This window comes from Rattus rattus, chromosome 5, assembly GCF_011064425.1.
Source record: "Rattus rattus isolate New Zealand chromosome 5, Rrattus_CSIRO_v1, whole genome shotgun sequence".
Lineage (NCBI taxonomy): Eukaryota > Metazoa > Chordata > Mammalia > Rodentia > Muridae > Rattus > Rattus rattus.
The window spans coordinates 62,177,377-62,202,228 of record NC_046158.1 but is presented as its reverse complement, the minus strand read 5'-3'; the positions used below and the strand labels follow the sequence as shown (position 1 = coordinate 62,202,228).

Here is a 24,852-nt window from a genome sequence, read left to right as displayed (position 1 = left end):
GTGTGTGTGTGTGTGTGTGTGTGTGTGTGTGTGTGTGTGTGTGTGCGTGTGCATGCGTGGGAACACTCACATGCATACTGTCTCATCCTTTCCACCTCACACATGTAGTGTGCAGCTAGGGGAAAAGACGGCTGAAGCAAACAGCTATGTCTTAGCCAAATGCGCCTCACTCGGGGGTATCCTCTTACTGACACTCAGCCCTCTCCTGTATCACTAGTGAATGCCCTGGAGACCAGGTCAGCACCTCACTGTGGCTCGGGAATGACACAGTTCATCTACACTAGGCAAGCTGTGGACTAAGGGCTCCTTCCAAACACTTCCCATGTGCTAGCGGCCTAAGTCCTCTCTATGTATATGGACTGGGATCTGTTTCTAGCTCTAGAAATTAGAATGCAGATCAAGCATCACACAGTAAACAGTGACAGCTGGAGTCCCCGTAAGACCCCAGTGACTTTCACTCCTGGCTCACAATCGCAAGGACAGGCAACAGAGAGGGAAGAGAGTCTGTGCCTCGTTCAGACCTTGAATGTGGTGTTGTCAAAGAGGGTAACAGGAATATCTCGTGGAAAACATTTCAGTAGGAGAAGAGGGCAAAGAGAGAGTTCATGGCCAGGTAGGTTTAATGAAAGGTGAGTTCAATGATATTCAAGCTAAGCGTTCAGTTTTTTAAACTCAGTGGCACCTGATACCTACTTCAGTGCTAATGATGCTGTAGATCTCTAAGAAAAGCTGGCTATATTTGGAATAACCTTGGGTCAGTGAATAAATGCATCTTCCTTTCTTCTTCTTCTTCCTCTTCCTCTCCCTCCTCCTCCTCTTTTTCTTCTTTGGGACACAGCCCCAGCTGCCCTCAAGAACATCATATAGCTGAGATTGATCCTCCTCCTTCCACCTCACAAATATTAGGATTCCATGCCTGTAGCACTCTGCCCAGTTTATACAGAGTTGGAGGTTGGATAGGAGCTTTTGTACCTGCCCTCCGAGCCACAGCACCTTTGTTTGTGGCATACTTCCACAGGGTACTGTCTAGAAACTCCGATCTAAAGCTGGGGCCCTGGGAATCCCTTGAGCTCAAAAGTGAGTGGTTAGAAGGTCAGGGTCTGTGTGCTATGACTGCCTGGCTATCTTTTTTTTTCCTTCGGAGCTGGGGACTGAACCCAGGGCCTTTCCCTTGCTAGGCAAGGGCTCTACCACTGAGCTAAATCCCCAACCCCCCAGGCTATCTTTCCTCCACGCTGCCACACAGGCACACAGCAAGGGGGAACCTTCTTGTTAGAATGTCTGACTAGAGCTGCTGCACCATGAACAGGCTACTGTGTGAACAGCCTTCATATGTTTACGAAGCCCCATCTGCTTCTTAGAAAGTAGAGGGCACCAAATCCAGGGACCTCTGGACTCTTGTGCAGGAGAACAGGAAGACTGAAGTAGTCAACAGAAGCAGATCCTGTCTTCATGCTGCCTGTGATCTGTTCCAATTTACTGAGACATCCTGGATACTCTCACCAAGAAAGTACTGCCAAGGGCAGGAGGTATTTTTAGCCAATGACAAGAGTGTCCACTTATTGTACTGTCTGAGTCATGCCCTCAGCCCCATTTGGGAACTGTTTTCTTTGTAACTAGAACCCCAACAAGAGAAGACAGTGAAGGAACTGGCCCTTCTCCCTACTCCATAACTATATACTATACTCAAATGAGAATCACCAAGTGAAGGCATCCTCTCCTTCACATACACCCAGGAGCAGGCAGAGGCCAGCTTTGCAGGCTAGAGAGGATGTGATTCTATTATCTCACCAGAGCAAACTCTTCCCACCCACTTCTGGAAGAATCACAGAGGTTCAGAGACTAGCCCGCCCAGGGACTCCCTGGCTTGAGTATTTTTACATCACCTCTATGATTTGACATTTGTACCATCTCTACTCAAGTTTCCTAAAGGCCTGTCTTGTTTTGAATTAAGTTATTTTTAAATCCAATAATGCATTTTAAAGACACTTTAGATCACTGCTGGAGTTGGAAGCTCAATGTCCCTTACCAGAAATAGAAGGTAACTGAAAATCCACACAATGGAAGCAAAGCAGGGCTGCCCAGTTCTATACACCTGCCTGCTTTGGGCTCTAGGGGGCGATTGTTCCTCTCATGTTGTGGAATGATGGTATTAAATTGTGACCACCTCATTGGCTTAATCAAAATGAGGCAAATATTGTTTTAAAAGCATGACACGAGGCTGAGCATTTCAGTCAGGGGTAAAGTGATGCCTTGCATGCATGAAACCCTAGATTTGGTGGTGGTGGTGGTGGTGATGATGATGATGATATGGTGGTGCAATAATAAGTGTGGTGGTACAAGCGTCTAACCCCAGCACTCAGCAGACAGAGGCAGTAGAATTAACACTTCAAAGATATCCTCTGCTAAAAGAAGAGACCAGCCTAGGCTACAGGAGACTCTGCTTCAAAATAATAATACAGCCATACTTACAGAAGGGCACTGGGTAAATTCCATCCAACACCAAGTCAACATGCTCCAGCTGCCCCACTTTAGCAGAGAGAACCCTCTATGTCCTTCTTATTTCCACAGGGAGAGCGGTCTTTGATGTCATGCCCAATGAGTAAGGGAAACAGGCAGAACTACAGACTTCATGACTCCTGAGTCAGGGCACTAAGAGGGCAGGGTCATCACCTCATGCCAGGGCAGTGTGCAGTAACGTCTTCACTTCTTATCTTTCTAGACATGGAACAGACAGAAGGGAACCCCTCTGAGGATGGGACCACTGTCTCCCCAACTGCAGGGAATCTTGCGACACCAGGAAGTCAAGGCACTGCAGAAGAGGTGGCCGAAGGCACTGCAGAAGAGGTGGCCGAAGGCACAGTTGGGACAAATGACAAAGAAGATCCTCCAGATGGGGCAGAACATTCGTGTAAAGCAGCATCTGAGGGTGGTACATCAGGGGGATGCCCGGTGGAAGCAAGTATATTAGAGGAGCTCAAGACAGACTCGCAAGGGAAGGCCAGAGGGAAGGAGGAAGCCAAGGCTGACCTTGCCGAGGGGAAAGGTGGGAAGGAAGACACCACAGTGTCCTCTCAGGAAGACACCGGTAAGAAAGAAGAGACAAAACCTGAACCCAGTGAGGTTATGGAGAAAGAGGAAGCCGTGCTGCCCTTGGAGAAGCAGAAGGTTGATGAGAAAGAGACCAATCTAGAATCTAAGGAGAAATCAGATGTGAATGATAAGGCTGAGCCTGAATCCCAGGAGGATGCCGGAGCAGAGGTTACTGTCAAAGAGGCTGAGACTGAACCTCAAAAGAAGGCTGATGTGAAAGACCAGGCCGAGCCTCAGCTTCAGGAAGTTGATGGGAAAGAGGCCGGAAGTGACACAAAGGAGTTGGTGGTGAGTAGGGCATACAGAAAGGTCTCAAGCCTTCTCCCCCTCTGGAATCGAAGCCCCCTGATTCCCTTGTTTGTTCGTGGGTTTGTTGTTTGTTGTTGATACTACTACAAAACACCCAAGGAAATCAAGTTAAAGCAGGAAAGTTTTATTTTGGAACATGGTTTCAAAGATTTCAGTCCTGACTCCATTGCCTTTAGGCCTTTGATAAGGCAGAAATACACGAAAGGACATGACATAAGAAAATTGCTTTCCTATGGCAGCCAAGAAGCAAGAAACAAGAGACGAGAAATCTCTGAACATAAGATACTCTCTTTTGTGGGAAGATGGATAGTTGGGTACAAACACTTGCTAAGCAAGCTAAGTTCTGAGTTTCAAATCCTCAGAGCCTATGTCAAAGTCAGGGCCAGTAACACACATTTGTAATCCCAGTGTGCCTGATGGGAGGCCAAGACTGAGAAGAGAATCCTGTTATACACAGGCAAACAACAACAACAACAAAAAACTTGTCTCAAAAGAGGAGGAAGTAAAGATTATACCTGAGGTTATCCTCTCTCTCTCTCTCTCTCTCTCTCTCTCTCTCTCTCTCTCTCTCTCACACACACACACACACACTGCAGCATGCCTGCGCCCATACACACACAGGGACACACACACAGACATATGCACACATCACATAGGGACACACACAGCACATAAAAGATATGCCCTTCAAAGGCACAGCCCCAGTGATAGATCTTCTAACTAAACTCTACCTCCTATAAAAGCTCATAAGCTATGAACTCATCAATAGGATAGTCTGTTGATGAGATTAAAGAGCTCATGATATAACCACCTATCAATAGTGGTGTGGCCACTTTCTATCCAAACCATAATACCTTGGGAAAATACACTCTTCCTCTACCAGTTATCAAAATAAGTGGGGATAGGGAAAGGAGAGTGTGGTTCAGGATGCCTTCCAAATTTTTCTGAAGTTCTTAGAAAGCCTTGGGCAGCTGCCTACATAGATCCTGTTCATTCCAGGAGCCAGGGAGTCCCACTGAAAAGCAGGAGGAACAAGGTAAGGAAAATGAATCAGAAGAAAGGGCAGCGGTGATTCCCAGTTCCCCCGAGGACTGGCCCGAGAGCCCCACAGATGAGGGGACCAGCCTCAGCCCAGGTAAGGGACAGCCCAGGATGTTGCATGGCTAACCTGAAGGAGGAGGACCCAGAGTGCACATCACAGATAGCCTCAGCTTCCTTCTACTCTATTCCTTCCCTCCAGATGGGTTGGGTCCAGAGTCTACAGCATCTGGAGAGACCAGTGCTTCAGCCAGGTAAAGTCAAGCCCTAGAGCTCTGACTCCTTTCTCCTGCTCCTTTTGAAGTCAACCATCACCTCTTTCTGGGCCTCCCCAGAACCCGATTTCTAGGATCCCTGGCCCTCAGCCTTGTATCCCAAACAGATCCCAGAAAACAAATGGAATCAGAGGCATGAACGATGCCTGGTCTGCCTCCTGCTCCGTGGCTGAAGCCTCTTCAGGTCCTGTGACTTCTCTACAACTCTCTAAGAATTCAGTCCTGAGTTCGGACAATGGTTCTGCCATTTACCAGTCACGTGACCTTGGCAGTGTCACTCAGCTTCTTTGCATCTGTGAAGTGAACTTAACAATTCTATGGATATCCAGGGTTATGTAGGCCCCAAGGACTAGTGAGCACAAACCATTTGAGCATGGTGCTGGGCAAATGGAAAGTGCTAGAGAGCCAGCCATATTCTTCCATCACCCTGCCTCTCTCTTGAGGAAGGGTGACTGGTGAATACTCACCAAGCATTTGCACAGCTTTTGTAGCAAGTGTGGCTACCTGACCCTGAGCTTCTGTAGGCCACAGAATCACCTTGTCAGGTAGGCATTCTTATCCCCACCTTACAGATGGGAAAGCTGAGGTTCTGAGAAGTCAGGTGACAGTCGCAAGATCACACAGGGAATAATAGCAAAGCCAGGATCTAAACTCAGGTCAGACCCCAGATGTGCCTTAGGTTTGCATCATATGGCCTCGACAGATCATATGCTCCACAGAGTTAGCTTGAGTCTGTTTATTGCTTCTTGGCCCTTCCAGTAGGCACAGGATGAGTGCGTGCTCTGATCAAGCATACACGTACAGACTTGTATATGGCAGTGACTTCTGCCCAGTCCCCATGCAGCCTGTAGTGTCGGTTCAATCATCTTTCCTGCTTCTGCAACCTCTCTGTGTAGTGAATCTTCGCTCAGTGAGGCGCCGGAGAGCCCCACAGAGCCCCTCCCCTCGGAGAAAAAGAAGGAACGGGCACCAGAACGCAGGGTGTCGGCCCCCACCCGGCCCCGAGGGCCACGTGCACAGAATCGGAAGGCCATCGTGGACAAATTTGGCGGGTAGGATCCCAACCAGGAGCCAGGGTGGGCTGAGATTTCCCTAGGATTTGTGGATGGGGCCAAGGGAGGGAGGCCTAGGGGCCAGTAGAAACCATCAAGGCCAAACCGTACACCTGGAGCTAGAGATTCCCCACAACGGCCGGCCGTTTGTAGCATCTTGCTCCTCCCTTCACAGGGCAGCCTCTGGCCCCACTGCACTGTTCCGGAACACAAAGGCAGCCGGGGCAGCCATTGGTGGTGTTAAGAACATGCTTTTGGAGTGGTGCCGGGCCATGACGAGAAACTACGAGGTGAGCACCGGCTGGGGCTACAACAGGGACAGGGGACATTTTTCCCTAGGGCAGTAGTGTGGTGGAGAATCTGAGGGTTCCGATTCCAAAGGGTGGGAGAGGCAAAGTCCAGGCTCTGCAGCCCAGGGTCGCTAAGGTCTTCTGTTCCCTGCCTGCCTATCTCAGCACGTGGACATCCAAAACTTCTCCTCCAGCTGGAGCAGCGGCATGGCCTTCTGTGCCCTCATCCACAAGTTTTTTCCAGATGCCTTTGACTATGCAGAGCTGGACCCAACAAAGCGCCGGCACAACTTCACGCTAGCTTTCTCTACTGCAGAGTAAGCCTCAGTTCTGGGATGGCGAGTCAGAAGGGAGGTGGGTGGCCTCAGGGGAGTCCAGATGGGTGCACAGGGTGCAGGGCAGGTGATCAAACAAAGAATAGTGCCAACATAGTATTGTATCTGAGTTGTTGCTTTTTTTTTTTTTTTTGGTACCTTTAGGTAAATGGCTTAAATAGACAAAATTACCATCTTTGTGACTTATATTCAAAATAAAGAGAGAGATAATAAGTACATATGTGCAAATGTAATGGCAGACAGGTGCCCTGACACAGTGGGCAGGAGAGATGTTTCAGTTGGTAAGATGCTTACTGCTCAACCTTGAGGACCCAAGTTCCATCCAGGACACATGTGAAATCCCAAGTGTAGCAGAGACAGGCCGACCCTGAGCTTGCTGACCAAACTACTCTAATTGGTGTGAGACCAAGGACTCAAATAACCAGATAGGTTGTGCCTGAGGTACAACACCCAAGCCTGACTTCTGGCCTCCACAACCCTGCATACACATGTGCACAGGAACACACACAGCCAGAGAAAATTCAAAATTCAAGCAGAGTAAGGGAGAGAAGAAAGGCGGGCCTTCTGGTATTGGACAAGAGGGTACAGACTTTGATTCTGTGTGACCTTGGACATAACCATTCTCCTTTACTTCCCAGAGCCTCTAAGTCCTATGATGTTTCCTCTTTTACAGAGATAAGAACTCAGAAACATAATTAAGTACCTGTAACAGGGCCTAACCCACAGCAAGTGCTTCAAAAACTCTCGGCTCCATTACTGTTACCATAAGGAGTGACATCACGGTTACTCTGATAATTACCATTTACTCTGGGATTTTCTGGGATGTGCAGCCCATCTTAATACAAAGCCAATCAACCAACTACCAACAACAAAAAAACATGGTTGTCAGAGGGGTAACAAGGGCATGCATGGGAGTCCTACACTCTTCAACCTCAGACCTCCACCCCGGAAGAGGAGCCCAGCAAGAAACTTCTAAGTCACCAATGGAGACAGGGTTGTACGGAGGGCATGGCTAGCAAGAGAGCAACTCAGGCCCCTGATGGGCAGCCTGGCGCTTTTTCTAAAGCCCACACATAGTGATGTGTGTCTATAATTTCAGCACCTTGAGGCCGAAGCAGGAGGATTACTGAGAAGCCTTATCTCTATAGTAAAATCCAACCTATCAGTCAGTCAGTCAATCAATCAATCAATCAATATCAATCAGTCAGTGGCTGTGGATGTAGGACAGTTTATAGAGTGCTCATTTACCACACACAAAGGCCTGTGTTGAATCAACACATGTGATCGTGCACACCTGTAATCCTAGCACTCAGGAGCTGGAGGCACTCGAACCAAGAGTTCAAGTTCATCCTTCACAGAGTTGGAGATCAGCTTGTGTTACAGGGGGATCTGTCTCAAAGAAAGAAAGAAAGAAAGAAAGAAAGAAAGAAAGAAAGAAAGAAAGAAAGAAAGAAAGAAAGAAAGAAAGAAACCCTAGGAATTAGGATGCTAAAGTATCTAGTCTAACCCAGGCCTGGTCACCCACCAGTAGGGATGTGTATCTCCATCAGGAATATACATGAGCATATATTGACCCAGACTTTGCCCGCATGTATGTCTAAGGGTACTGGATTCTCTGCTGGCATTACAGACATGGCGAGCTGCCATGCAGTTGCTGGGAATCGAACTTGGGACCTCTGGAAGGGCAGCCAGTGCTCGTAACCGCTGAGCCATCTCTTCTTTTTTTTAACAGCAGGCTTTCTCAAACGTTAGTTGAACGAGCTACATGCTACTCATATTAAGGGGAGGCTTTCCAGTTAGGTGGACATCAGTGGCCAACCCTCCCTTCCTAAGAGGGTCTCTGAGGCAGGTCCTTAGACACAAGGATGCCATTTAAAAGTCACCGAATGGCCAGGCGCGATGGAATGAGCCTTTAATCCCAACATTTGGAAACAGAGGCAGACAAGCACAACATTCCAGCTACATTCTGTACTCCTCCAGTTTTAGGTTGCTCTGCTGTGGGATGGAGGATAAGGTCAGGGACCATGAAGTTCCAGCCCAGCAATACCCAACGAGTGGAGGTTCTATAAGCCAACTGCGCATCTGCAAAATGTCTGCTCAGACCCACTCATTGAATCCTCACAGGTGGAGATGGGCAGAGGGGTTAGGGTCTTCCCATGTCCCTACTGGAATACCCCACCGGGTGTTATGTACACTCCTGGGCTAACTAAGCTTATGGTAACAAGAGGAGACAGCTCTGCCCCACCAAACACCCCGACCTAGAGAGTGTAAGCCTGGTTTCACGTGAGGTGAAGCCACAGAAGAGCAGAGGGTGACCACAGGCTCTGGGAGGCACCAGGCAACGGAATGGGATTGAGGCTAGGGAGAATTACAGGAACAGAGTGGAGAATCATAGTTGAGGTGCCCGGGTTCGAATCCTTACTCCCCTTTCCTAACTCCGTGGCCTCTCTGGAAGGGTCTTACAGGACTTGAAAGGGGGCCTCTGCCACAGCTATCGCCCTGATCTTCTGATCTGGGACATCGAAGGAGTTCCCAAAATCTTTCTATGAAAGGAAGGAAGAGCCAATCCAAAGGCCCAGTGGGCTTCATCAGTTACACTGTTGAGGGAGCATAAAAGGTTTGCCTCTCCAGTTTTGGGGGACCAGCAACTAACCCACACCCACGGGCTGAGGTGTGGGTGCAGTGAGTCTGTCCCATTTTTCAAAACTCTCCCATCTGTGCCCCTCCCCCAGCTCCCACGCCAGTGACTTGGATTTCAGCCCAGCTGTGGCAGCCCCAAGAAAGATTTCCGCTGGGGCCTTCTTGCTCCCGTTGCTAGCCCCCATGGCTGGCTGGCTCCAGCAGCCCAAACTGCAGAGATCTAGTCTCCTCAAGCCAAGGTGCCTAAGGCATTGGGCAGGCCTGGGGTTGAGTCCCAACTGTTACATTCTTTCACCTTGGGCAAAGCACCAAACCCTCTCAGCTCAGTTCCTCCTCTGCTTGTTAGTGATAAAGAGGAGTAACCGAGACCATCTTGCAGAACTAGCTGATAAGACACCTGGCACCGGGAAGTGATTAGCCCCGCTTATCAGCCTTGGCAGAGCCCAGGGGTATCAAGTAGCCTCAAAGTACAGCTGATATGTTAGAAAATGAGGACTTGCTAGGTTCCCTGCAGTCCGGAAACACACCAAGCAGTCCTGCATTAGAGCCTTTGCAAATGCTCTCTCCACCTGGCTTCCCTATTTACTCTTGAAGCCTTCCTCAAGTACCCTATTAAAATTATCAGAAGCCCTCTCTAGCATAGAGTGGCCCTTTCCCGCTATTCTTTTCTCCGTAAGACCTCTCACCAATCACATCCACCCTCTGCTTCATGTACTCGATTACTGTGGGTACCTCGAGAACAGAGTTTTGGCTATTCACTGCTCACAAGTAGAAGAGCGCCTGGCACACAGTAGGTGCTTAATAAATAGGTCATCTAATTGAATGAAGCTGTTAGGGTTGCCGTAAGTCAGTACTCTGGGTAGGAGTCATGTTCTGTCCTCTTAAATATTTGCTGTCCCTGACCCAGATCACAGCTCTTACATGTGGGAGGAGGAGGATCATACAGACTGGAGAACATAGGTCCATGTGAAGATATGGAGACCCAGGTCCATCGAATATATATATATATATTAGTCTTCCCTGCAGGGTGACCCAGCACACACTGGGATGGCTGGTTTGGTGCCTTTCACTCCCTGAACCCATCCATCTCCTCGGCTCCCACTTCACCTTTGACCCTAAGCTCCTCCTTCCACCCTCCCCTCAGGAAACTAGCCGACTGCGCCCAGCTGCTGGAGGTGGATGACATGGTGCGGCTGGCAGTGCCCGATTCCAAGTGTGTCTACACTTACATCCAGGAGCTATACCGTAGCCTTGTACAGAAAGGGCTGGTGAAGACGAAAAAGAAGTGAATGGCAAAGCCGTGCGGGAGAAGGAAGCGGGGACTGCGGCCGACCATGGCCTCGAGGTGCTCTTATGCCACCAGGCATAAAACAGGTGGCACCAGCCTCAACGACATTGAAAGTACTTCTGCAAAATTCCTCTCATTCCTTGCTGCTCCCCAAACGCACCCCAACCAGACACACATACGTACTAGGCGGTGGCCAAAAATAAAAAGAAACCTGCATTCGCAGCCATGTGTGGCAGTTTGCGCGGTCTCTTTTGCGCCCTCCACTTTCTCCCACTGAGGGTCGGGGGCGGGGAAACGGGGGTGGGACCGGACAGGGACTTACAGACAGGAGGTAGACAATCTCTAGAAATCTCACATCACTGTGCTTCTGGGGCCAGTCAATGGGTGGCGCTCTTGAGATGGCCAATATTCTAACTAACTGGTGTCCAACAAAATTGATCACTCCTACTCTGGCTGAAGTTCCCCTTGTGTGGTTCCACTGTATCAAAGTTCACTTGGTGATAGAGGACTTGTCTGGCATATACGAAGCTGTGGGCTCATTCTGTAGCACCAGGTAAGGGAAATTAGACATGCTTCCAAGGATATAAGAAGAAATGGCGTCTGTTGATTGACAGGACATGCACATACTGATAAGCTGTTGCCTCACACAAAACACTGGTTTTCCCCATGTAGATTTCTGGAAGGCTGGTCGGAGGCTGGCTTAGTCAGGGCCAGCATTTTTTATAATGTATTGGGGGATAGACACTAGATGCTGAGTCACACGCTTTGTTAGTCCCCAGCCAGCCTGGGGCTTAGATAAAAAAGTGCAGGCTATCAAGCCAGACGGCAACCTTAGTTGAATCCTCAGGACCTACATGGTGGAAGGAGAAATTTATGTCTCCAATAAATTGTTCTTTTACCTCTATTCCACTGCTCACCCACTACACAAACACACAAAATAAATAAAAATGTAACAAACTTTAAAAAACAAACCCCCAAATCCGCTCAGGGAAAACTTAACTGAACTCTGGAATTCATCTGCAGACAAGTGCACACATTTTATGGAGCCCCCCTGGACAGGAGGTTGGGGGTATACAAATCCCAGGTTAAGGCCTGGCCCCCAGAAATGTATCCAGTCAGAGAGCAAACAATTTAGAAACATGAAGTCCGACTTCTGGGTGGAGGTTAGTTAGACTTTATTTTGTGAGTCATCAACAGAAAATAAAATGTTTAACGTTTTCAATTACAACGGGGTTGATTTCAATCACTCAGCAGTAAATATGGCACCTTCTGGAGGCCCTGTCTTCCAAGCAGAGTCCTGCCTTTCTCACCCCTTGGTGCCCAGGCCCTGGGGCATTCAATTTTCTGCCAATTGACCTGGAAGGTAACCTAAGATGGATTATCTGAAAAGCAGGCCTGAAACTGCATACCTAACTTCCACTGGCTTTGGAGCCACCGAGGATGTGGGAATGGTACATCTACAGCCAGATGACTCCAGGAAGGAGTACCCACCACATAGTTCCCCCCAACACATACATACACACTGGGCACAATATTCATAATTAGCAATACAAAGGAAACCTTCGGCACAGGATGGCCTTCCTGTGATATCCATCCACAGAAGATCCAGGGAGAGAGGCTTCAGAACCAGAATTAAGAGGGTCGGTCCACTCCATATTGAAGGGTGAACTCTTCTGCCTTCTTCCTGAACATCTCCGGGTCCTGAGTCAGGAGGTCAGCTAGTTCCAAACGCACAGGTTCTTCCAGATTCGGTCTACTCACCAGTACGTTGAGGGCCTCCAAGACTGGGGGAGAGGGCAGAGAAGGGCATCAGGACCAAGAAGAACCGTGGGAGGAGGTAAGGGCTACTTGTCCTCAGATTCTCCTGAAGTCCCTCAACCATCCTCAGGGTACCGCAAGGGTGTGCCATCACTTAGTATGGCTCCACAGCCAAAGAAGATGCCCCTCTCATTCTTGATGGCTGAGGTTAGAAGATTCATGGATGATTCATGGATTAGTAGTTCTCTTCCTAGTCTTCTCCTTTTACACAGAGTCTTACTACAAAACCCAGGCTGTCCTCAAACCCAAGCTCCTCTGCCTCCCATGTACTAGGATCGCCAACAGGTACCGGCACCCCTGATCCACAGTGTTCAAAAAACTCTCCGCCATGCTTCAAAGGACCTTCTCACGGAGTCCGTGGGATTCTCGATCCTCACTTTTACTCTTTCTTTTTAATTCTTCCCTCATACAATACATCCAGACTGCAGCCTCCCTTTCCTCCCCTCCACCCAGTCCCTCCTGCAAACCTTCCCTCTCTCCCAGATCCACTGCTCCCCCCTTTTCCTTCAGAAAAGAGCAGGCCTCCCCATGATAACAACCAAACAGAGCATAACAAGATGCAATAAGATTAGACACAAACCCTCCTACCAAGGCAGGACGAAGCAACCTGATAGAAGGAAAAGGATCCTGCAAGCCGGCAAAAGAGTCAGAGACTCCCCTACTCCCGTTGCTAGGAGACCCAAAAAAAACCCAAACTAAACCACCACAGCACAGCTTTCAGAGGGCCCAGTGCAGGCCCATGCAGGCCCATGCAGGCTCTGTGACTGCCGCTTCAGTCTCATGAGGCCCTGTGGGCCCTACTTAGCGGATATCAGTGGGCCGTGTTCTCCTGGTGTCCTCAAACCCTCTGGCTCCTACAATTCTTCCCCCACCTCTTCTGCAGGGTTCCCCGAGTTCTACCTAATCTTTGGCTGTGGCTCTGTGCACCTGCTCCCATCAGCTTCTGAAGGAATCCTCTCTGATGATGGCTGGGCTAGGCACTACTGCGCTAGACCCACGAGGGTCTCACTTTTACTAACAGACACTCTGGTTTTCTGTTTTACTTTCAATATTTTAACATGTGTGCCCCCGTGTGTGAAAAATGCTCTTGCAGGCCAGAACAAAGAGCTGGCTCCCCTAGAGCTGGAGTTACAGAGAGTTGTGAGGAACCTAATGTCGGTGCTGGGAACGGAACTCCTGTGAGCAAGGGCAGCTATCATTCTCAACTTATGAGCCATCTTTCAAACACCCTAGTTTTCTGTTAGACTTGGATTTCCAAGAAACTTTTATTTAGGATAAAGGGGTTCTGAACCAAAAGAATGAACAACACTGCTGCCTTGGTGGCTTTTAATCTCTCAGCTGCTTTTGGGAACCCGGGGAGGAGGCATTCAACCCTTCTAGGCCTGTGCACCATGTCTGTGCCCTCATTTACAGCTCTAGTAAAGAGAGCATCACAGACCCCAGGGTTCATCCAACGCCCACTTCTTGTGTCTCCCTCAACCCCAAGGATCCCTGCTTCCCTGGATTAAGACTCCTGAGCAGGGAAGATACAGTCTGGCATCCAGGTTGAGTCACACAGACTTTAGAGTTTTACTGTCCAACGGCTTACACATTATTTAAGTTTAAATTCATGAAAGTTCAGTACAATTAAGAATTCAGTTCCAGTCCCAGGTGTACTACGACATTAATCATTCACTGGAGACACATCCAACATTTGTAGCACCACAGAAAGTTCTGTTACTGCTCTAGAGTCGGGGGTGTTCGACTTGGGGCTCAACTCAAATTTATAAGCTTATTAAACATATTTATTTTTGCCTTTTGGGACGGTCTCTTGGTGATGCAGTTCTCAAGCATGGATATTGTAGCATCATCCTTTTACAATATCAAGAGGCTTGCTACATGCCCCAGGTTTCTGTGACTGTGATGAAAGACCATGGCCAAAATCAACTTGTTGAGGAAAGGTCTTAGTTAGCTTACAACTCTCAGGTCACACTCTAACATTGATGGAAACCAGGACAGAGGCAGAAGCAGAGTCTACACTGGAGCACTGCTTACTGGCTTGCTCCTCACAGCTTGACAGCCTGCTTCCTCACACAACTCAGAACCAGCTCCCCAGAGTTGGCTCCGCCCTCAGTGGGCTGGCCTTCTCACATCAATCTTTTCTCAACTGAGAAAATGCCAGACAGACCTACCTACAGGCCAATCTTATGGAGGCATTTTCTCAGTCGAGAACCCCTCTTCCCAAATGATTCTAACCCGTATTGAGCTGATATAAAACTAATCAACACCCTACACCTTCTAGATTTAGCCACACTCTGCCCCTCGGCACTTGTAGGTCCTTTACCTAAGCTTCAGTGTGTCTTGGTTTAGGATGACAGTCCTCTTATTCCCAGATCTTCCCTCTGCAGTCAAGCGCACCTCTCTCTCTCTCTCTCTCTCTCTCTCTCTCTCTCTCTCTCTCTCTCTCTTTGACAGACATACACATAAAGACAAATACAGACACACACATATGCACACACAAAGACAGACAGACAGACAGACAGACAGACACACACACACACACACACACACACACACACACACACACCATGGCTAAGTGTCTAAATCACACCTTTAAGAATATGCTGACCATCCAGTGTCTCAGGAAGCATCTTTCCATTCAACAGGAAGCTCATCTCACACTAACATTATTTATTTGTTTGTTTGTTTGTTTGTTTGTTTGTTTCATATATATGAGTACACACCAGAAGAGGGCATCAGATCCCATTCCAGATGGTTGTGAGCCACCACGTGGCTGCTGGGACCTGAACTCGCATGTGCCTGCAAGTGCGCACGCAACATACACGTGCAGTAAGGCACATGAATGCCACAGATCTCGTGGGGAGGGCAGAGGACAACTTATATGAGTTGTTGGTTCAATTGTTCCACTGTGGGGTCTGTGGACCACACCAGGTTTAGGCTTGCTCAGGGAGTGTTTTTTTGTTTTTGTTTTTGTTTTTCAATTACCTTGCCCTTGAAGGTGACCCTGACCTTCTGACCCTCCTGCTTCCACTTCCCAAGCACTGAGATCCCAAAGTGTGGGTCATCACACCCAGTTTATGTGGTGCAGGTGAGTGACCCTAAGACCTTACGTATATAAGGAAAGCATCCAAGTTACACCCCTTTCCCTGTCTCTTCTCTTTTAAGCCTTTAAATCAAAATAAGCCCACAACAACCCTATCCAGTAGCCCCCCTCTCCAGCTGCCTGGGTAGGGCCCACCCTACCTTGATAGGCCTTGGTGTAAGGTTTCCAGTTCTCAGTGCTGATGAGGGGAAGGCACACCAGTCCATCCTCACTGATGTTGGGGTGGTAGATCTTGGTGGTGAATCTCAAAGTGGGAGGCTTAAGTGGATATTCCCTGGGGAAATCGATCCGCAGACCGAAGGCCTTGAGGCGATAGGGAAGTTGGTCCTGATCAGAGAGAAGAGACTGAGCTCTGTTCTGAAGGTACAACTCCCTGAAAGATGCTTTCCTCAGAGCTTAGATCTGGCCTTCCTTCCCTTCCCCATCCCAGGGTCCTGCGTGGCCTCTGCTCTATTCCCAGGAAGATATAAGCGTTTGCCCGTTGCCTTAGGAATTAGATGGAGGACAGAGTCCCAGAAGAGCACCGTGTCAGAAAACCTGACATGAGTGGGCCACCTCCCATCCCTGAACCTCAGACTTCTCATCTGAAAAATGGGGCAGAAACCCAGAAAATCATGAGGACAGCCCTGGCTAAGATCCGTGAGTCGTCACGTAAAACAGGCGTGTGAGGAAGGAAGAGAGGAGGCGGGCATTAGAGCAACCAGTGTGTGAATGATATAGGTGTGGAATTGTCAAAGAAAAAATTTACTAAGTAAAAATGGTGCAGACACTGTGGAAAACCAGAAAGCAGCTCTCCAAAAATTAAAATATGATTTATGCGTTCCACTTTGGTATATTTTCCTCAAAGAATTTTTTTAATTTAATTTTTTTTTTTACTTGTTCACTTTACATCCCACTCACTGCCCCCTCCCCTTGGTCACCTCCTGACAAAATCCTTCTTCTATTCCCCCTCCCCCAAAGAATTTTTTTTTTAAATTCTTTTTTAAAGATTCATTTTTTTAAAGTGTCTGCCATGTATGAATGCCTGCGTGTACGTATGAGTGAGTACCACATGCCCATGGAAGTCAGAAAGTGTTGACTTCCTTGGGACTGGATTTACAGATGGCTGTAAGCCACCATGGAAGTGCTGGGATTTGAACTCAGGTCCTCGCAAGAGCAGCCAGCACTCTTAACCACAGAGTCATTCTCCAGTGCTCCTCAAAGGATTTTTTTTTCTTTTTTTCGGAGCTGGGGACCGAACCCAGGGCCTTGAGCTTGCTAGGCAAGCGCTCTACCACTGAGCTAAGTCCCCAACCCCTCCTCAAAAGATTTTGTTTGTTTTGTTTTGAGACATAGTTTCTCTGGATAACCCTGGTTGTCCTGGAACTTGCTCTGTAGACCAGGCTGGCCTTGAACTCAGAGAGCCATCTCCTCTGCCCCCTGAATAAAAGGTGTGATCAAAGGTGTGAACCACCATATCCAGGAGAATTTTTTTTAATAAACTCACTTTATTTTTTAATGAAGTGACAAATAAAAACATCACGTTAATGTAATCACTCAAACAAACATTTGTCCGGTCCAAAACTCTATATATCTCTATAAACTTCTACAGTTAGAGCAGACATTCTGAAACCATGCCATTACACTTAGTATTTTTGTTTATTTTGTTTTATTCTTTTTTTTTTTAAAGATTTATTTATTTTATGTTATGTGGGTACACTGCCGCTGTCTTCAGACACACCAGAAAAGGGCATCCGACCCCATTACAGATGGTTGTGAGTCACCATGTGGTTGCTGGGAACTGAACTCAGGACCTCTGGAAGAGCAGTCAGTGCTCTTAACCACTGAGCCATCTCTCCAGCCCAGCAATCACTTTTAAATCCTCTTTCTGCACCCTCTTCCTCTTCACCTTTTCTTGGTCTCCCTTCTAAGTGTTACTCTCTGCCCTACCTTTCGGCTGTTTGCATGTGTGCATTGCAGACTAGTATCTGCATGAGAGAGAACATGCAAATTTTTAAAAATGTTGAGTGACCCCACTTAATATTATACTTTCCAAGTCCATCCATTTGTCTGAAAGTTTCATGGTTATATTTTTTATACAGTTGAAGAAAACAAATAAATAAAATGATACACGTATTACAAAGAAATGATATTTATCTTTAAAAGGTAAGAAAAGTGTAACACGCACTACAACTTGAATGGACCATGGAGACATCACAATAAATGAAGTAAGCTAGACAGAGACCGACATACTGTACTGATGGTGCATGTGTCAATACTCCAAATGCTCAGACTGTACACAGAATGCCTAGAATGGTCAAATGCCAGAAAGGTAAAACAGAAGAGTGCTAACGAGGTGCTGGAGGCATGGGGGAAATGTTATCACGTGTAGGCAGAGTTTGACGTACAGGTTGGAAAGTTCTAGAAATGGAGGGGGATTGTGACTGCATAATATACTTAATGCCACTGAACTCTTCTTTGCCCTTTTATTTTTGAGATTATAATATAATTACATAATTTTTCTCTGCCTGGTCCTTCCTCCAAACTCGTGTGTGTGTGTGTGTGTGTGTGTGTGTGTGTGTGTGTGTGTACATATATATTAGGAACACACACACACAAACATACATACATATATTTCTAAATATAAACTTTTCAGTCTGTGTAACGTTCCTCATTTGTATGTTTTTAGGGCTGACCATGTGGTACTAGATAACCAACTGGTGTGCTCTTCTCTGGGGAAGACCACTCCTCCCACTGCCAGAATTCCATAGTCGCCCGAAGTTTCCCAGTCCCGTCTGGCACATCTACTGATGTCTTTTTCCAGGTCATGTTGGTGAGACTTTATGGGTGTAGCTTCTGATGCTGCTTGAGACACAGTCTCGCAGCGAACTCCCTGATTCTCTGGCAATTACGATTTTTCCGTCCTGTTTTCTGTGATATTCCCTGGGCCTTATATGCTGGAGTTGCTTGGTAGAACTATCCTCTGGGCACCACTAAACTCTTTAAAGACAGAGAACTTTAAAATTGGTTATACTTTATGATGATATGTACACAAAGGCAAAATAGGCATATACATAAGTTAAAAAAAAAAAAACAACTGGGGGTTGGGGATTTAGCTCAGTAGTAGAGCGCTTGCCTAGGAAGCGCAAGGCCCTGGGTTCGGTCCCCAGCTCCGAAAAAAAGAACCAAAAAAAAAAAAAAAAAAAAAAACCTAAACTTAAAGCCACAAGCCTATAATCCCAGCATTTGGAAGGCAAAGTGGTAGGACTGTTGCCTGGGCTGCAGAGTGAGTTCAAGTCAGCCTGGACTACATAGCAAATTTCAGTTACAAAACAAACTTGGGGGCTGGAGTAGACAAGGGTTTGGTGATAACCAAAAGCCAGTACAAGAAGAATCGAGATCACATGACCTGAAGATTTCTCCTGGGCACCTACCATGGACCACCTGAGACTAGGGATGGCACACATTAGTCAGCCTGTAGAGTGGAGTGCAGGGAATATAAAGGCCCTGAAGTTACCCTGCATGGGCAGTCTTGGCTCCGTCCCTTACTAGTAGGGTCTCTTAAGCAAGTAACTGCATCTCTCTATGCTCCCTTACAGTGATAACAGTAGATGTCTTCATAGGACTTTTTAGAAAGACTTATTTATTATATAGAAGTACACTGAAGCTGTCTTCAGACACACCAGAAGAGGGCACCAGATCCCATTACAGATGGTTGTGAACTACTATGTGGTTGCTTGGACTTGAACTCAGGACCTCTGGAAGAGCAGCCAGTGCTCTTAACCACTGAGCCACCTCTCCAGGCCCTTCATAGGACTTAGATAAGAATAACTGTTATTTTGTTTCAAAGGCTTAGAAAGGTATGGTGGCACAGGCATGTGCCAGCTACTATTGATAAGTACGGAAGGCATGTATCTCAGCATCTCCATCTTCCGATAAGGACTCTGTAGTTCGGAGTATATGTAATGTCCAGGTCACCGTGACCGCTGTGAAGTGGAAACTCCGTACTTGTTAGACTGGACAACCCACATATGACCACTACTCCATGCTCTCTGATAACATTCCAGTGGGTGGAGGTGCAGCCCTGTTAGCAGAGTGCTTACCTAGCATGAACAAAGCCCTGGGATCAGTCCCCAGCACCACATAAAACAGGGTGTGATGGTGCACATGTGTCATCCCAGCGTTTGGGTGGTAGATAAAGTCAATGTCTTTCTCAGCTATCTAGGAAGTTTGAGGCTAGCCTGGGATACATGAGACCCTATAAGAAGAGGAAAGGGGAGAGGAGAGGAGACCAGAATGATCCAGCACAGAGATCAGGGTCCTTCAGGTTAGGGCCAAAGCTCCAAGTCCTTTTAGAATGTCCATTACTGAAAATGCAGGGTACAAACAGCTCGAATTACAGCAATGGCTAGGCAGAGTCAAATGTGTTGTGTTCTGTTCTGAGTGCGGGAATGGACCGAAGAGCGCATGCTCGAGAGCCCATCCACTATGACTGAGCTACGTCTTCAGCCCAGAGTCAAGATTCTAGCTGAGTGCTCCTCCCCAACAGATTGCAAAACGGACACTGGGCTTGGCTGTGGTGAAATAAGGCAGGAAGCAACTCCTGGGCCGATAACGGAAATGCCCAACTCATGGTCTCGATAAACAGAGAAGTCTGCACCTGGGAGGCAGAGACAAGAGTAAGGTAAGACCCTCAGGGGGAAGCTGGGTGTCTTTGTGTCCCGTCTGTTGACTGACAGCTGAGGCCTAGGCCTGCTCCCATTCTGCTTCAAGTGACTGAGCTTCCCCAGGACTCCATCTCGCATCTTTGAGGAAAGTCGGCCAGATGAAGGCTTTCACCCTCCATCTCATGTTATCGAAAGACTGCTACTACTTTCCACACTCTGGGTTAAATAAGAAATGTTCTGACTGAAAACTATCCATGTACTGGTTCAGACAGAAGACTTGGACTGGAAACGCAGCATGCATGCAAAGTGCATGCTTAGCACGAGGACCCTGGGTTTGAGGGTCTCAGCACTGCAAACAAAACAAAAGAAGAGAAAACTTGTAGCCTGCCTGGGCTACAGAGAGGGAAGATGAAAAGGGAAAGGAAGGGCCCAGTAGGACGCTCCCTCCATGAAGTGTTTGCCTTGTGAGCATTCAGACCTGACTTGGGTCCCTCAAATTACCGAATTAAAAAAATAAAAGCTAGACCTGATGACACGCCTTTGTAATCAGGAAGTACAAACAGGCAGATCCCTGGGGCCTGGCTGCTTAGCCTACGTAGAAAGTTCCAGGGTAAAGTCTAAACAACAACAACAACAAAAGTGGACAGAGCTTTAAGCCAACCTCTTGCTTCCACAGATTCATGACTGTAAACACAGAGAAGGGACAGAAGAGAGGGGGGAAGGAGGAAGGAAGGGGAGGGGAAGAGAGGAAGGGGAGGGGAGGGGAGGGGAGGAAAGGGGAGGGGAGGGGAGGTTAGGGGAGAATTAGAGCGATGAGGGGAGGAAAAGGTAGGAGAGAAGAAAAGAAACTCTGGAGCCTGCCCTGCCACCTCATTCTGTGTAGCCATGAGCATGTTCCTTAACCTCCAAGTTTTCTACATCCTTATCTGTAAAAGGAACTGTCCTTTCTTAAGATGGTGAGGGTTCTCAGTGTTTCCTTTCTCCAGGTCCTCCAGACAGTGGTCAATTGACAGTGAGATTTACAAGGCCAGTGCAGCCCTGACACATGAAGCTGAACTGACAGGCCCCATGGATGAATATGTAAATTGAGACCTCTGGGGCGAGAGGTCGGCTCACCCCCAAGGCCCCTGCTCTCCTTCCATGTGGACAGCTACAGTCTTCACCCAGGTCCTAGGCACAACTAGAGCCTAACAAACCTCCCCCAGAGTCCTGATTGGCTGGGAAGTTTTTTGGCCTGAGGAGCCAATCATAGAGATCCTCCGATTTCATAGTATCTCCCACACATGACCTTTCCTAGTTCTTCCTTATGACTGCCCTCTTCCTTCTGACCTGCTCTTCCTCCTCCATAACATCATCATCCCAACAGTGGGAGACACAACCTGGACCCACTCAGCCTTCCTCATGGAGAAAGGCCTACTCAAGCCTTTCTCTAGTTTTCTAGGTTACAGGTTAGTGGACAGAGAAGGTGAGACCACCGCATGGTAGGCACAGACTCTAAACAATCAGACCAGGGACTGGGGATTTAGCTCAGTGGTAGAGCGCTTGCCTATCAAGCGCAAGGCCCTGGATTCGGTCCTCAGGTAAAAAAAAAAAAAAAATCAGACCACCAGCTTCTTCCAAGAGCTTTAATTAAGAAAGGGATGCATGGCTGTTTTACCTTTCCTCTAGCCAGGCAGTGCGGTCACGCCTTTAATCCTAGCCTTCTCCAAAGGCAGAAGCAAGCCAGCCTGATACACAGAGCAAGTACCAGGACAGCCGGGGCTACACAGACACCAGACCACAAACAAACAACCTCTTTATTTAGATATTGTTTATCTAGGCAAATTATGATCCTGCATCAAAAACCAAACAAACACCCAAGGTACTCTCATTTTGTCAAAAACTATATTAATGAAACATGACGGCAGATGATTTTAATTCAGGACTTGGGAGCCAGGACTCTACAGTTTAAAGCAGCATGGTCTACATAGTAAGCTCCAGACCCGGCAGAGCTACCTAGAGAGATCCTATCTCAAAATGTGTGTGTGTGTGTGTGTGTGTGTGTGTGTGTGTGTGTGTGTGTGTGTGTGTGTGTTTACACTACCTTGTTTTGGGATACAGGGCCTCTCACTGACCTGAAAATCACCAAGTGAGCTAGGTTGCCCAGCCAGTGATCTCCATAGACGTGTCTCTAGCTTCTTAGCTCTGGGATGACCGGCTCCTACGACTTCTGCCATGGGTGCTGAGGGTTGAACTCAGGCCCTCATGTTCACCACCTGGCCTCCTCTGGTTTTGACTCTGTTCGTCTGCTGACTCTTCTGTGGGACACTCAGTAGCTACAGGTCTGAAGGAGGGTGTCCTCTTACATCTAAAGTCTCTGTTGTGTTCATTGGTCTGACTGGACTTAGAAGCAATTGGTCTAGAGACAGATCTTTCCACACACCACAACCTCCAGGAAGAGATCCTAGGCCTGACCCTCCCTGCCCATGCTAACCTAGGTCTCCAAAGGGTCCCCACGGACACTCACTGGCAGCAGGAGCATGTGCCACACCAGCACATTGGCATCGTCGCTAGACAGGTGGCGCAGGTATGGCGGAAGCTCCTTCGAAAGATCTTCCAGCTCCTGTAGGGATCACATCAAGGGTAGTAAGCCAAGTGCTCACAAATTCAGCCCCACAGCAGCAGCCCCACAGAAAGCCCAACAGGATATCCTAAGAGCAGAAAGAGAAAGGTCAGAGCCCCAACTTAGGGAACACTGAGCTGGTGTGAGACCCAATGCTGAGTGGTTAATGAATTACCTGGCTTCAGCCTCACCACAACGCTGTAGGCCCCAGTGTAAGGATTAGGTGATCTCAAATATTCTCTCAAATAGTAAGAACTCCTAGGAGCCTTCTTTCTGAGGGCAAGGTACTCTGTCCTCTTGCCCTTTTTCTCACTGAGTCCTATTTCGTCCCTCTCTCTTCAGTAATATCTGAGTTTCCAGTACAATATGCACTGGCAGAATGAACGGCAAGGCCATCACGCATCCATTCCCCGCCACCACATCATACCACCTTAAGGGTAAAGGACTGATCCAGGCTGCCCAGGCGAGAAACGCTGCACATCACACACGGTAACCAGGGGACAATGAGCGACTCGCCTTCTCAGAAATGGGGCTTAATCACCTGGGCATCCCTGATTTCTCCCAAGAGCAGTTTATTGAACATCCTCTGCTGACCCTTGACTAAGACAGGATGCAGTCCCCAAGAACATCTTTGGAGTAACAGCGGAAACAAATTCGAGGCCGTGAATGGTGTGAATGGGCACACAACCAGGAAGGAGGGGAGCGGGGACACTTCACAGAGGCTGCGGCCGTGAGATGGGCCTTGAAGAGTAGGTAGGAGCTCACCAAGCGGAAAAACATAGAGACAAGGCAGAGGGCCCAGACAGGACAAGCATGTGCAGGTCCCCCTTGGAATACTAATAGTTACTACAGGAAAAGGCCTTTATGGCTAAGTACATTTGGGAAAGATGAGTTATAAAGCTTCTTCACTGCAGAACAACCCAAAGGTTTTGCAGTAGTGAGGATGGGACCAAGGACCTTGAGCCTGCTAGGTGGTACCCTGCCACTGAACTACACCCCCAGCACGTCCAGAGTCCCCAGGAGACCAAGGTGCATGCATTTGACCAAAGGACCACACCCAAGGGACTCCAGGTCTTCACATTTTGAGAAGGGGGAGGTGGTTTGAAAAGCATTCACACATTCAAGGCAGCTCTGGGAAACATGAATAGATACAAACTAGTGGTTCTCATCCAGGGGTGTGTTTACCTACGAGGGTGCCTTTGCTAATATCTAGAAGCATTTCCTACTGTCACAAATGGGGTGAGTGCTGCCACAATTCAGCATGTAAAGTCCAGAGGTACTGATGAAACATCCTACAAAGAATGATCTGGCCCCAAACGTCAACAGAGATAAAGTCGAGAAAGGCTTGTGTACACACAGGCAGGGAGAAAGTTCCCCTAAGCCAGGGGCTTGGGGGTGGCGTCCTTCACAGCTGCACAGCATCTGTACCCCGTCTCCCAAGCATATAAACTCCCCACACTCCCTTTTATCTCTAAGCCTTCTACTTGCAGCCAGGACCATTCATTTCCTATTCTAGCTTACCACAGCGTAACTTGTGCCTTAGCTTGGGCAAGAGCAAAGGCCTCGGTATAACCCAGATCTTGAATGGACATTTTCTGGGATGAAGATGCAGCTCAGTTGGGAGAGCGTTTGTCTAGCATGCACAAAGCCCTGGGTTCAATCCCCAGCATTGCATGAAACTTGATAAAGTGGTGCACATCTATGATCCCAGGTCTTAGGGGATGTGATGGAGGCAGAATTAAGAAATTAAAGGTTGAGCTGGTGAGGTGGCCTAGCAGTTAGGTGCACTTGTTGGTCTTCCAGAGGATCAGACAAGCTTGGTTCCATTCCTGGCAATCACATGGTGACTGACTACCGTCTAGCTCCAGTGACTTCTGCTAGGCCTGCAGGTAGCTAACAGGTATACACACAGGCATCCATACACAAAAAAATTAAATTAAATAATTTTAAAAAGTAATTAAAGGCCATTGTCAGCTACATATCAAGTTTAAGGCCAACCTGAACAACACAGATTTAAAAATATAGGAGGGAAATTTTCTCTCTTACCACTGGGAGTACTTAGATTTTTATGTGTTTTGATGACTTCTGGCTGAATTTCCTATGACTGCTGAAACCCAAGCTAGGACACACAGCTCCTCCCAAAGCCTGTTAGTAAGTCACCTGACTTAGGAGAATTGAAAGTGAAAACAGACAGGCCATTAAAGGCTCTGTGAGTTTGTGTCTTATCAGCCTGAGCTCAAATTCCAGCCCCATTACCTCTGCAGAATATCACTGGTCAGCCATGTTACTTTCCCCGATGTCTCAGTTTCCTCCTCCGTGAAATGGGAAGACACAGCTATCCCACAGTTGTTGTAAGAGTTAGA

The 24,852-nt window shown here is 47.8% G+C and overlaps 2 protein-coding genes across 2 annotated transcripts; one reads left to right on the top strand and one right to left on the bottom strand.

The window, feature by feature from the left end:
- The first annotated feature begins 2,724 nt into the window (after positions 1-2,724).
- On the top strand, positions 2,725-10,565 carry Smtnl1 (smoothelin like 1). The gene is made up of 7 exons (XM_032901977.1): positions 2,725-3,381; positions 4,402-4,537; positions 4,643-4,694; positions 5,612-5,767; positions 5,943-6,057; positions 6,223-6,374; positions 10,177-10,565. The coding sequence occupies exons 1-7, from the start codon at positions 2,725-2,727 to the stop codon at positions 10,319-10,321; spliced, it is 1,413 nt and encodes a 470-aa protein (XP_032757868.1). The 3' UTR covers positions 10,322-10,565.
- Positions 10,566-11,471: 906 nt separating this feature from the next.
- Ube2l6 (ubiquitin conjugating enzyme E2 L6) lies at positions 11,472-22,508 on the bottom strand. The gene is made up of 3 exons (XM_032903605.1): positions 22,394-22,508; positions 15,382-15,568; positions 11,472-12,104 (listed from the first exon to the last, which is right to left on the bottom strand). The coding sequence occupies exons 1-3, from the start codon at positions 22,406-22,408 to the stop codon at positions 11,953-11,955; spliced, it is 354 nt and encodes a 117-aa protein (XP_032759496.1). The 5' UTR covers positions 22,409-22,508; the 3' UTR covers positions 11,472-11,952.
- Positions 22,509-24,852: the final 2,344 nt, after the last annotated feature.